General features: G+C 44.7%; 1 protein-coding gene across 1 annotated transcript in view; it reads right to left on the bottom strand.

Annotated features, from left to right (window-relative positions):
- Nucleotides 1-1,207: 1,207 nt before the first annotated feature.
- The window catches only part of jmjd1cb (jumonji domain containing 1Cb), a gene marked incomplete at its 5' end in the record, with an annotated part of 111,493 nt that continues 99,753 nt past the window's right edge, over nt 1,208-12,947 (bottom strand). The window contains 16 exons of the mRNA XM_079236979.1: nt 1,208-2,766; nt 3,590-3,721; nt 4,213-4,392; nt 4,487-4,626; nt 5,164-5,286; nt 5,604-5,734; nt 6,254-6,344; nt 6,435-6,603; nt 6,711-7,058; nt 7,214-7,431; nt 7,547-7,781; nt 8,205-8,329; nt 8,439-8,528; nt 10,565-10,717; nt 10,813-11,027; nt 12,250-12,451. Coding sequence (XP_079093105.1) covers nt 2,674-2,766; nt 3,590-3,721; nt 4,213-4,392; nt 4,487-4,626; nt 5,164-5,286; nt 5,604-5,734; nt 6,254-6,344; nt 6,435-6,603; nt 6,711-7,058; nt 7,214-7,431; nt 7,547-7,781; nt 8,205-8,329; nt 8,439-8,528; nt 10,565-10,717; nt 10,813-11,027; nt 12,250-12,451 — 2,645 coding nt within the window. The 3' untranslated portion in view covers nt 1,208-2,673. The remainder of the gene's footprint in view (nt 2,767-3,589; nt 3,722-4,212; nt 4,393-4,486; nt 4,627-5,163; nt 5,287-5,603; nt 5,735-6,253; nt 6,345-6,434; nt 6,604-6,710; nt 7,059-7,213; nt 7,432-7,546; nt 7,782-8,204; nt 8,330-8,438; nt 8,529-10,564; nt 10,718-10,812; nt 11,028-12,249; nt 12,452-12,947) is intronic.

Raw genomic sequence — 12,947 nt, 5'->3', positions numbered from 1 at the left:
AGTGTGCCAAACTGAATGCACGTTCTCTGCTTTACACTCAGTTTATAATTTTCTAACACACTTTTTGCAAAACTGTAAACACAAACCACTGCTTTACACTCAGTTTGCAATTCATTAACACACTTCTAGCAAAACTGTAAACATTGGTCTCTACATTGCTACACTATTTTGCCAATTGCTTTTCCACATTGACACATGTGAAAACACTTTTAGATAATGAGTTCACTTACAAATCAGAGCTTGAGCACTATAAATAGGCCACAGGTAAACATTTGGTTTGGACAACAATGGAGGCTAATATTGGACAGAGAGTAAGAGGGGTGAGAATTAGAGGAGGACGAGGACGTGAAGAAGTAAGAGGAGGAGGCTTGTGGCGACATCGATCAGGGGTCATGCCAGGGCAAATGTTTTTCAAAGAGTTTGAAGAGTTTTGCAAGAATTGTTTGCTTTTGCAAGAGATATATAATGTTTTGCTGGTTTGGTGTAAGGTTTTGTGGTTAGTGTGTAAAGTTTTGCAAAAATAGCCTACAGTTTCAAAGATAGTGCCTAAGCAATCAGAAAAAAATGTAATTCAAGTTCATTTGATTCTCCTCCAGCCTGGTTTGAGGAAGGGTAAAGTCTTCATAGCAAATTTTAGTAACATGACATAACACTACCACCTAGAGGCGACAATCACACAGTGCAGCTCACCTGAACACATCCAATGCATAGCATGCCATTCACCTTTATTCCCCAAAGCTTAATTTAATTTAAACTATTTTTATGATTAAGCATTGCCTGTATTCATATTTTCTTTTGACTAAATTAGCTGGATATTATGTACTTTTCATATTCACTCGCTTGTTTAGTGACCCTGACAAAAAAGTTATCGCTCAAAATACATTTATTTAAATATGATGCGCAACATTTCCCTTCTTTAATGTATTGACAGTATGTGTGCTTACATTTGATATGAGGCAAAACAAAAGGATGATACAGTATATTACTGTGCAACAGGAAATATCTTTGGTTTTCTCTTGCTGTGGTTATGATTTGAGGATTTTTTCCATGACTGCATCCATGAGGGGAAAAGGTTCTTGTTAGTGAGCCGTGTCATCGGCCATAGTGCTCATGAAACACCAAAGAATGGGTAGAGCCGTGGTGAGGCCCGTTTGAGTTTCTAGTGCCTTCCTCTCATATTCATTAATAACAGCACCCAACATTTGATAAATCCATTTTAATGGAAAATGTAAAACCCTTTTGAACTTCAATGTACAAAGCATGTAACACTTGCACTTTAAAATTTGAAATTGAAGCAAGCCATGTTTTAAAAAAATACTTCAGTGATTGTATATATATATGTATATATTTACATATTATAGTAAACATTTTCATTTATCTTTTAACTTCAAAAGTTCACCAAAGTAAATATTAACTAAACAAAAAACAGGACAAGTCATTCTTTTCTTAAATAAATTACATCTTTTCTGTAAATGTCTCCATTTAACAGCAAATACTCCCCCCCATAAAATGCTGAAGTGTATAAGCCATTTTGTTCTGTCTTTACATAATACAACTTTACACAGTCTTTACAATAGTTTGGCAGTTCATTTAAAAAAAAAAAAAAGTATTTATGGCATGAGGACTGTAGAGCATCAACATTTCCCAAAGTTACAGGCATTAGCTGGTGTGAGTTTGTGTGTGTGCGTGTGTGTGTGTGTGTCCTCCATCACAGTAGAGCCGTATAACAACTGAAAACCACATACTGAAGAAACAAACAAAAATAAAACTGTACAAGTCACATTTACATGAATGCTTTTTTTGTCTCATTAACATTGTGTATCATACAGCTATAAAATAAATACATCTTCACAGCGGAAAACAAAACAAATGTTTGTGTGAAAAAGAAAAATTAAGAACAAAACAGCAACGGACAGAAAGAACTAGAAGGAAAAAAAGGACAAAGACAGACAGACTACAGACGGAGCAACAAACGAGGGAGCAGCACAGCTCGCTGCTTGAAACATCTGAGATTTATGTTTTGCATTTTCTTTTTTTCCCTCTCCCGCTAATTTTTATTTTTTCCTTTCCATTGTTTTTTTGTTGAAACAGCAGAGATGAGGTTTGGATCCGGCTGCTGCTTGCTGCTGGTGATGCTGTCCTAATCAGCCACATCTTCTCTCCAGGACGTCCTGTTGGCTGCTGCTACAGACGGGGATTGAACCTCCGCGGCTCGTCGCCTCCATCAGCGCCTCCTGCCGCCCTCCGACCTGTGAACTTCATCCGACAGGACAGCCTGAGTCTCCATGGAAACGCCAACAGTCACACTAAAGAGTTTCAGTGGAGGCTCGTAGTGCCGTGTCACTCCAGCATAGTGGCTTTTTATAAGGCTTCCTAACCTGCATGCTGTCCTCCGTTTCCCAGAATCCCGCTGTCCTCCCTGTGAGTGTGAAACACAGAAGCGTGTGGTGGCTGAGGTTTAATCCGGCGGCCCGGTGGCCCCTCCTCCTTTTGGCATTGAAGGTTTGGGGCGTGCCTCCTCTCACTGGCCACCTGGTGGCAATGTGATGCGGGTGCGCCTCGCACGCCGGGAGGTCCTCGCGGGTCATGTGACCGGCTCCGAGCGCAGGGGGAACGAGGTGCTGGCGGGAGTCGCGTCCCTCTCTGGAAGGCGCGGACGAGGCTCACGGGGTGTCATGAGTTCTCTTCCTGGTCGTCTTCCTCAGAAGCGCTCCTCTTCAGGGAGTTCACTGCCTCTTTCACACAGTGGTACAGGATGTTCTTCACCTGAGGAGGAGGAGGAGGAAGAAGAGTTGTCATAGATGCATTGATTTCACTACGTTCTACCGTTTCAACCCGGAAGTGAAAACTAGGCGCTGTACCTGTGTACTGAACACGCAGTGTTACTGTTGAAATGTAACTGTTCTCAAGTCAGTCCTCAACACTTCCTGTTCATCCTGGGCTTTAGGCATCCGAACACACGGTGTGAGAATGTTATCAAAAGTTCGCAGTAGCTCTGCCAGGTTGGAATGGTTTTGTGTTATAGACTTGATCAAATAGATTCTTATTATAATAATTTGTTTCTAAATGCATTTAGAACACAGGCAACTGAAGCCGTTGCCTGTGTTCTCGTCAAAAGCCACCAGCCTCCTTTGGGAGAAAACAGTATTTGTAGCTCTCAGAACCCAGGCGCTGCTGCTCCACTGCTGCCTCCATCGGCCATTTGTTGTGTTATTGTGAGTCTGTGGTTAGTCCGACTATATCTATTCACCGGATCTCTGCAACATAACCTGGTGAACATATTGTGCTTCTAGCCCAAATGCACTGAGCACTAAGCATCTCTTTTTAGGCATCAAACATACGTCCAGAGCAGGACACTGCTTTGCTCCTGTGCTGGTACTCCTGTCAGTTTCTAAAAACTCCATCTACTGTAGCAACACACTGACTATAGAGAAGTACCTCATACAACCACACTTCAAAATACCTGAACTTTCCCTTTAAGCTGCACAGCCACAACCCCACTCACAATGTCAATGTGAGAGGAACTCTTCTACTCTCATAAAAAGCGCCTCAGTTTTCAGCAATGCCGTGTTAAATGACGGCAGGTCACCTGTAGTTTATCCTCGTAGTTGACCTCCTCTTTACTCGGTCGGAGCTCCTGGGTCAGCTGGAAGGAGTTGGCCACGTGCTCCGGAGACACAAAGTCGTTGATGACCTGGACACAGCTGTGGAGGTTCTGGACCTGACGGAGGGGCCGGAGAGAGAGGACGTGAGGACACAGTTCTGACGAGCGGGACACTTGTTGAGTTACAGCATTGTGAGGTTATGAAAACATCCATTAATCATAAAAGAATATATATAGCAGAAATGTTATTTACAGCACATATGTGATTTGTGACATTCAACGGTGCCAAAATGCACATCTATATTATATAATAAAAAAAAGACTAAAAAGGGCTGTGAAGAAGCATGTAGTATAATTTTAATTCATTGCAGCCAGAAATCATTTGAAGAATAAGGCTGATATTAATCTATATTTTGTTCCATGAAAAGGTCTGTGAGACTCCAAGCCCATTGGTTCCTACCGAAGATGTAAATCTTTTAAAAAAAACAGCTCACAAGTATGTTGATTTCTTTTCTATGAAATAAAATGCGAAAAAAGCTCAATAAGGTTCTAAAACGGCGGTCTCTTCCGATTCCAACAAACGGGAGGAATGTGAACGTTCCATGTACCTGGTGCATGGCCCCTGCTGGTATGAGTACAGAGTCCCCCAGGAACTGAACCACAGTCCAGCCCTGGACTCCGTGCTCATCCAGCAGCCGCTGACGCTGCTTCCTGCTCAGGTAGGAGCCCTGCTCTCTGATCGGGTCCTGGTCCGCCATCGCGTTCGATCCCTGCTCCGTACAGAGCCGAGGCGGTGGAGGGAGAGAGAGGCGGTGGTGAGGTGGACTTCGCTACATGTGCATTTTAAAAACAGCCACTGGTTATCTTTATTGGAGTGCTGACCTTGTGCAGGAACTCTCGGACTTTGTCCATGTCTTTGTTGAGGTAGATGTGCCACAGCGCCCCTGGGGTCTCGCTGGAGTCCTTGAGCCTCTTTCGGACCCCCTCGTCCAGATCCTCCTCCTCCAGACGCTTTAGCACTCCTACACGCGCACACGCGCACACACACACACACACACACACACACACACACACACACACACACACACACACACACACACACAGTTTCTGATGCTGCACTGAATTAATTGATTTCCTTCTGTTTTTTCCCCAATTGATGAAATAATTGTTTACTATTTCACATCCACCCAACACTCCCACGAGCTCTGCTATTTATTTAATGATGATACGTAGAAAAGACCCTGATAACTGACATGTTTGTCTTTCTGCTGAATAAATGACTGAACTGGATACATTTTATATTGATTCTTAAAATATTATTCATAAATACTTAATGCAAAAGAGCCCACATTTAATGTTTAGCGTTTACTTCCCATGATGCAGCGGTACTTGGCTGCATGTTGCTAACAGTATTGCCTCTGGAGGCTCCAGTTTAGAATAAGCGCTCCGACACCTTTCTTCATTCCTTTCTCTTGTTATTGATCTTTACCCGCCGGTACACGGTATTTAGCCCACCTGGTCCGTACGTCAGTCACTTAACGGACTCTAGAAAGCCTTACCAGTTTTGGACAGGACTCCGTTGCCTTTGGCCACTCCTACGTAGACCAGAATGGAGACGACATCGGAGACTTCCACGTGGAGATTGGCGGTCCCGAAGTCCTGGTCCTGAGACGCAGCTACACCTGCAGGGAGGCAAACAAGTCCTTCATACAAAGAAGAGCAGAGAGGGTATCCTAGAACATGTCCTGGACCTGAACATGTACTCTTTGGTGATCCGATGAAATCATTCTGAACTACACATATGAATTTGAGCTGTAAATGGGGCGAATGATCATTCAACGGGTCAAACCCAGGATCCAGATGTTTGTCAGGTGTAGATGTATCGGTTAACTAGAGCAGGGCTACGAGCTCTTCCAACTTAATCTCATCTTCTGAGCTCTGAGGCTATTGAATCTATTCCTGCAGTTAGACCAGTGCTGCTGCTCATGTCCGTCCGTACCGTAGGCACAGCACAGTCTGGGCCCCAGATCGGGACGGACGAAGAAAGATGGCAGGTGGGAGGCCAGGTTGAGGTTTCCCTCTGGATCCGAGTACTCTGGCAGCGGCAGGTTCTTCATCAAGTCATCATATCTGCAAAGAAACACCTATTTCAGATGGGCTCACAATCACTTCTACACACCCATTCTCATTAAATTAATTATTATCATCAGCAAATGTTCCGCAAATTAGAAGTTGGCATTTATTTTTTCAGTTGGAAAGCTTGAGATTCAACAGCACAAGGGATAAAGGGTCACTTTGGTATTCTTTAACCCTATTATAACATTTTTGTGTCTCAATGACCAATGTTATACAACTATTTTTGAAATGTATCCAGTATTGAGGGAGAGCACTGCAGGTAAAGAAAAACATGTTATTTCTCTGTTGGGTTCTTTCCTTAATGTAGTTAGACACTTAGAACAATCTTATCCCGTCAGAGACAAAAACAACACTTTCAGTGGACGTACATTGACGGGGAGGAGTCGCCCCGAGCGTTTACATTGCAGCTCGTTTAGCGGCTGCTGTCTGCGGCGCTCTCCCTCAATACTGGACCCCAAAAACAAGGGAGAGAATGTTCCAGGGCGAAGCTGTTCTTGAAGTGTGTTTGCGTACCTTGAGGGCATGAGGGCCATGAACTCCTCTCCAGACGGCCAGTCCTTCAGTCTGTAGACCATCGGTTCTCCATCCTTGGACTTGGGCCGCTCTGAACAGGTATGAAGACTTTAGTTAGTCACTGATTCCTGGTTTGTGGTGACATCATCTCAGCAGCTATCTAATCGATCAAACAACTCACTGGTGATGTCCTCAAATCCATCCCAGAACTCCTTGATCCCGGAGTTGGACACCACCTGGTCTTTACAGTTGAGGAGGTCTCCCTGATGGTCTGCAAACTCCTGGTTGAAGGAGTCAGCTTTCCACAGGCCGCCGTTGAGCCGCTTATGGATCCCTGACACCAACACGGGCTGGACAAACACACACAAACACATGGATGCTGTTATCACTCGTGACTTAACACAGCACAGTTACTATGACGACGGCTACTGCTGCTTGTAGCAGGGCTGATGTGTACCTGTCCTTGTCTCCAGCACTCTCTGAACAGCCTCCAGTTGTTCTGGTTGCGGTGATCTTTGAGCCACAGTAGCCGTCTGTTGTTTAACCAGCAGTGGGGAATATCTGGATACTGATTGGTCAATTCTTCCGGCACTGCCACAGTAATGTGAACCAACTTCTTCCTGTCCGGCTTGGCGTCCTCAGTGATAGCAGGAGCAGGGATGTTGTTGTTGCTTAGGGTGACGGGCTCATGCTTGATTGACAGTTTGGTGGTGATGCTCTGGCGGCTGGCAGGGATTTTGTTCTCAACTACAGAAGCAATGATGTCGTCAAGGATATTGGGCATGGTCCTCCCACCTTTTCCAGTCTATAGATGCAGAGGAAAAACAACATTTCAATATTTTAAAACAATTTATTTTATAAAAAGTGTATGTGTATTGACACGACCAGGCAGTAAAGCAGATGATTGCACTCATTCCCAAACTCATCTTCGGTGACATCAGACAGGTGACATGTGTGTACCTGTGACGCAGTAGAGTAGACCGGTGCAAAGGCGATTCCTGCGTCAGTGGAGCCCAGCTTCAGCTTCCCTGCTGTGGTGGTGAGCAGGTCTCTGAGTGTGGAGCCCTGCTCCGTACTGTTGGCCACCAGTGACGTGGTTTTACATTGCTGCAGGACCTCCAGGCTGTCCCCCACCTTGTCTTCCTTCACCGATTTACCCAGCAGCACCGACTTGTTTTCTGTGAGAGAAAGAGGAGGAGGCTACTGACATCTGGAGGCGAAGTATACTAAAAGACTTCATGAGGGAACCTAGAAGGAGTCATGAAGGGGATCAAATGGCTCCCTTCCCCTCACCTTTCTTTTCCTCCCTGGACTTTTGCTCGGCCAGGTCCGCCAGGAAGTGCAGAGGCGACTGGGACTCGGGCGGGGTGACGGCAGCACTTCCTGCGTCGCTGCCTGGACTGCTCCCCCCACCGCCTCCTCCGTTGGTCTCCACCTTGGTTCCTCCTTGGTCGGAGTTCTGCTGAGAGCCCGGCTCGGCCTTCACCAGAGACAGTTTGTTGCTGTGGTTCAGGACGTTCTGCAGGACCTGGAAGAGAAAGGGCGACGGTTACTCACAAGCTCAAACTGACTTGAGGGAGCAACATGTATGACTCCAACTCACAAACAAACATACTTATAATGCATTATAATCTGCTTTTGGCACTGTTTAATTGTAGTTATAAGCGCTCATACATAGCATACATTATATGGAAGTGGGAAAGTGTGTTGTTCTAACTTTACTTAAAGCAAACAAAGAGCACTTAGAGAAGCGTATAATCACATTATAATTAATTTAAAGTGATATATTGCATAGAATAACTAAAATATTATAATGTATGACAAATTATTATACCCTAATAAAAAAAATTGACAATCAATTATGAAGTATTTGTTACTTTTCCTTATAAGTCATTATAAAATGCTTTATGACGCTATTCTATGATTATATGATGTGTGATTCCAGCGGTACCTGTGAGACTCCGTTGGTGGCTGGTAGTTTGGTGAGGAGGTTCTGCTTGTTGGTGCAGGGACAGTGGGGTTTGATGTTGTGTTTTTCTCTCAGAGAGTGCATGGAAGCCACCAGCTCTGTCAACACTGAAACGTTGAAAGAAAAACAAGATGCAGCAGAATTTAAACACTATGGAACAAGATGCGGTCGGGTGTGATGGTTATTGCATAATTCAGCGTAGAGTGTGGACTGTACCTGTGCCAGGTATGATCTGTGTAGGCATCAGGTGTTTGTGGTCGTGGGGTTGGCCTTTCACACACTTCAGCCAGCCGTAGAGTTCCTTATCTGATCACACAAAGACATAGACACACGTCAGCCGATGTATTAATACCATAATGACCATAGCAACACAACAACCATCTTACCTAAAGTTAGTTAAGAAAAGGTTATGCAGTAAATTGTACTTGTTTATTTAGACTGTGGTCTTCGGCTGAATCCACGTTTGCATGCCGCAAATAAGTCAGTACCACCACTAGGGTTGGGTACCGAGAACCGGTGCCAATATGGCACTGGTTCCAACACGTCCGGTACCTACCGGACCGAAAAGCAACGCAGATTTCGGTGCTTTCTTCCGGTGCCTGAGCCGATTTAAATACTTTCTTTTTTACACTACTCTGTAATGTTGCTCTGTATATAGATACTAAAAAGGTAGCGCAGTTCCCGTAAGTTAAAAACGATAGGATTTTGATGTATCGATACTATTAAAATAGCGCGGATCAGAGCGCACTCCTCCACTCTCTGTTTGCCTGCATGCAGAGCGGGGCTCGAGGGGGCGGGGCTTCCAGCGCTCACACACACAGCGCGCACAGTGATCGCTGCAGACACGAGCACGAGCTTTTGAACGTCCGTCTTCGGCTTTCTGGAACAAATCTCTCCCAGTTGATATTAATGATGACGTGTAGTCCAGTAAAGCAGCAGTTTGTAGAATCCAACAGTGTCTGAGTTCTGTTGCACACGGTCCCATCAGGCCACCTGATGCTTGTGTCTGTTCTTTTTAAAAAAAAAATATATTGTTTATAGTTTGAAAGTAAAAGGTTTGAAGCTGTAGTTTGAAGTCAAGTGTGTTGTATGTATTTATTTATTTATATGTAAAGTATACTTTAAACAGTTAATATATTGTTCAATTTTAAGAAAAAAAAATTGCCTTGGCAATAAAAAAGTATCGGTTCAGGCACCGTTTAGGCACCGGTATTGTTTTAAAAGTATCGGTTTAGCACCGGTATCGGAAAAAACCCAAACGATACCCATCCCTAAACACCACTCAGATTGTATATTTGGATTTGCTGGGGTTGTAGCGTGGTTAGTTTTGGTTAATTTGATTTTTGATAGCCGGATACCATGATGAACCGGTAACTAACCATTAGTTTTTAAGAAGAAAAACGAGAAACGAAACGCACAATGATGTAAAATATACATATACAATATACTTTCCTTTTACTCCGGCGCAGAAATTTGAATGTCTTGGCTTTGCCAAAGTTGACTGCTGCATCAAGTCGGTGCGCCTATCAACTGCCTAAGCAGATGTTCATTATAAATAGTTTGACAACTGATCTTTATAAAGACCCGATCACAAGAGCTGTCAAGATGATGCATCAATTCTGAATTTAAAACGTTTCCAATATTCATTTGTTTGCTTTCTCGTCTGCTCAGAGAGCCATACAGCCTCCTTTCAGCAGCTATCTTAGCTTCATATATAGCCATTAATTGAAACTATAGACCGACATACGTGACAGTTCCAAAGATATTCTGTCGCTAAAGGAGCAGTGTGTAGGATTTAGTGTCATCTAGTGGTGAGGCTGCACATTGCATCCAACCGAACAGCCCTCCTGTTCCAAGCGACTCTGAGAACTGCGGTGGCCTTCAGGTGATGTAAGAACATGAAAGAATCTCTCTCTTGTGCCAGTGTTTGATTTGTCTGTCCTGGGCTACCGTAGAAACACGTAGTCTGCATAGACCTGTGGAGTCCAAGAGGACCAGCTCCCTATGTACATTAGATATGAAGGGCTCAATCTAAGCTAATAGAAACACAAGGATTCTTAGTTTCTTTGGGGATTATACACTAAAGAAAACATGCTTAGAACTTCTTATGTGTCACTGCCACCTGTCTGTCCAGGACCATACACCTTGGAAAACTAGACCAAGCTAGTATGTATATAAAAGAAGAAGAAGTCACAGCAAAAATAGTCTAAAGAAGTAAGTACGACTTGGCATTTAGACACGCTGTATGACCTTTAATGTGGCGTTTCATCCTCGCTCGACTGGTAGGAGTGACTCCCTGTGATACAAGCCTGCTTATCTGTCCAAACACACACACAACTGACCTTTGGAGCTCCTTCTCTCCTTGGCCTTGTAGCAGTCCAAGCATACAACAAAGCCACACTTCTGACAGACCCAGTGGATGTTGAAGAGCGTCGCCTCGCAGGCGTCGCACATCTCCCTCACCCCCCTCACCGCTCGCTTCCACGCCAACTTAGCTGAAATGCACACAAAATAGGATAATAATATTTGTTTTAAATGTGGTTGGGGTTATTGAATCCAAGTGGGAGTTGTTTTTGAAACAACAGCTCACCATCCTTCTTGACCCAGGTGGCGGCGGTGTTCTCGGTCACAACCATCTGACAGAACTTGTCTCCTATGAAGCGGAGGATGTACTTGGCCGTGCTTTGGTCCAGTTGGCTCTCCTCCAACAGCCCGGGGAGCCACAGGGACAGGGCTTCGTCGTCGAACTGGTCTGGATTGGAGAAGCCATCCATCCGGAGGACTCCGTTTTTACTGTAGGACAGCCTGGATGGGAAGAAACAGGTTACTAGCACACAGTTGATTCCAGTAAAGATCAAAGTATGGCATGAAGATTACAGTAGCAGGACAACAGCACACTAAGGCTTTACCTTTTTGCATCCATTTGAGTGCTAACCACAGCCCTTACTCCTGCTGCATATTCAAAAGATGCAGCTGCAAATATTAATATTGCAATATGAGCACGCTCTTCATCCTGATGTATCTGTGTATTTCCACGCCGCTTGTAATACCTAATGTACTCCTATGGTGAGCGGATGTAAAAATGTATACATATATATTATACTGTATATTAATACATAATCCTCATAACTATACAACCCCCATGTTTTCAAACAGGAGGGCAGCAATTTACTGCCAGCACGTGTCAGAATGTGAAGCCGTCTCCCACGCTCTGTGCTGTCCTTAAACGACCCAGTCAGCTCAGGTGAATATTTATGGCTCAGACAGGGAGGAGGTGGGATAGGGTGAGGGAGAATAGGGATGTAGAGAAGGGGAGGGGGAGACACAGAGAGAGAGAGAGAGAGAGAGAGAGAGAGAGAGAGAGAGAGAGAGAGAGAGAGAGAGAGAGAGAGAGAGAGAGAGAGAGGCCGAGTGGATTGCAGCAGCAGCAGTTCTGCAAAGAGGAAAAGATTATAGAGCAGAAAATCCTCTTTGGCAGATTTACCCTGTTAGACCCCAGACTGCAGCTGCTGCTTATTCAACTCAAGTATGTGTGTGTGTGTGTGTGTGTGTGTGTGTGTGTGTGTGTGTGTGTGTGTGTGTCTGTTGTGTGTATGTGTGTTCAATGTGCGTGTTTGAGAAAGAGAGGAACACAGACAGAAGCAGGTCATACTGCACAAGCCATATGATGAATAATCTAGCGTTGTAGCTAGGGCAGGGTTTTTGATAAAAACAGGCCGTCCTTCCTCTTTCTCCTCTCTTCTCCTCTCCATCTGTGTTATTCCTGCACGCTTCAAAGAAACCTGCAGTATAATGCATCATGGAGCACTTGTTTGTTGCGTGAGGGCAAGAAGGGAGCAAAGCATCTCCCGACGTGTTTGAGGGGGCATTGGGGGCTTATTACAGCTGCAACAGCTACGTCCTGTTGGGTTTCATGATCCCACAAGATCTTTAGGGAACACTGTATGTTGGGTTGATGGGTGCATTTGGAAGTGCAGTCGTGTGCAGGAAAGCAAAGGAAAATCTTGGAAAAAAACAAGTGGGTTACCGTCTGAAATAGTAGAAGCGGCAGAAGACGGGGGAATGTGTCGGTTCCTCTCCCTTCTTGCTGCGGACCACCCTGCACTCCCGACACTTCTGCAGGTTGGGCCCGATTTCGGCACACGAGTCGTCCTGCAGGAACGACTCCCCCGTCTGCTTCAGCTTCTTCACCTTCCTCCAGTCCTTCAGGACGGAGCGGGGGATCCCATCTGAGGAGAGTGGCCCTGATTAGAGTCACTGACAGTGCCTGCATTTCATCACGATTAGTAACTGTAAACTGCCCTCCGGAGTCAAAACGGTCAAAATCAGGGCTCGTGAAAGCACCTTTAGAAAATGGAACATGTTGATGTCACGCAGCCGAGAGGTTTTGCATTCAAACATACGAGTTCATCAACGCTTTCTACACATGGCGTGATCGAAAAGTTGTCTCCTCTCGCCACAGCAGGTGGAAGCAGGACAGATGGCGAGGTGATGAAATACACACCGGCAGTCTACTTGCTCTATTTGCACATTTTTGTGAACGAGAGAAATCTCACACATGTCTTATATGTGTAATAGTGAATCATATTTTCGACAAATCCCACAAAATACAGACACAAACCACAAATGAGAGCATAAACTAACAAGTATTATGTATGTACCAAAGCCAGATGTATCTTCTTCCTTTGTGTCAGAAAGCCAAAAACTATTGACCACACTGTTGCA

Source organism: Taurulus bubalis, assembly GCF_910589615.1.
Source record: "Taurulus bubalis genome assembly, chromosome: 2".
Classification (NCBI taxonomy): domain Eukaryota; kingdom Metazoa; phylum Chordata; class Actinopteri; order Perciformes; family Cottidae; genus Taurulus; species Taurulus bubalis.
Note: the sequence above shows the minus strand (reverse complement) of the source record. Positions and strands in the feature narration are given on the sequence as shown.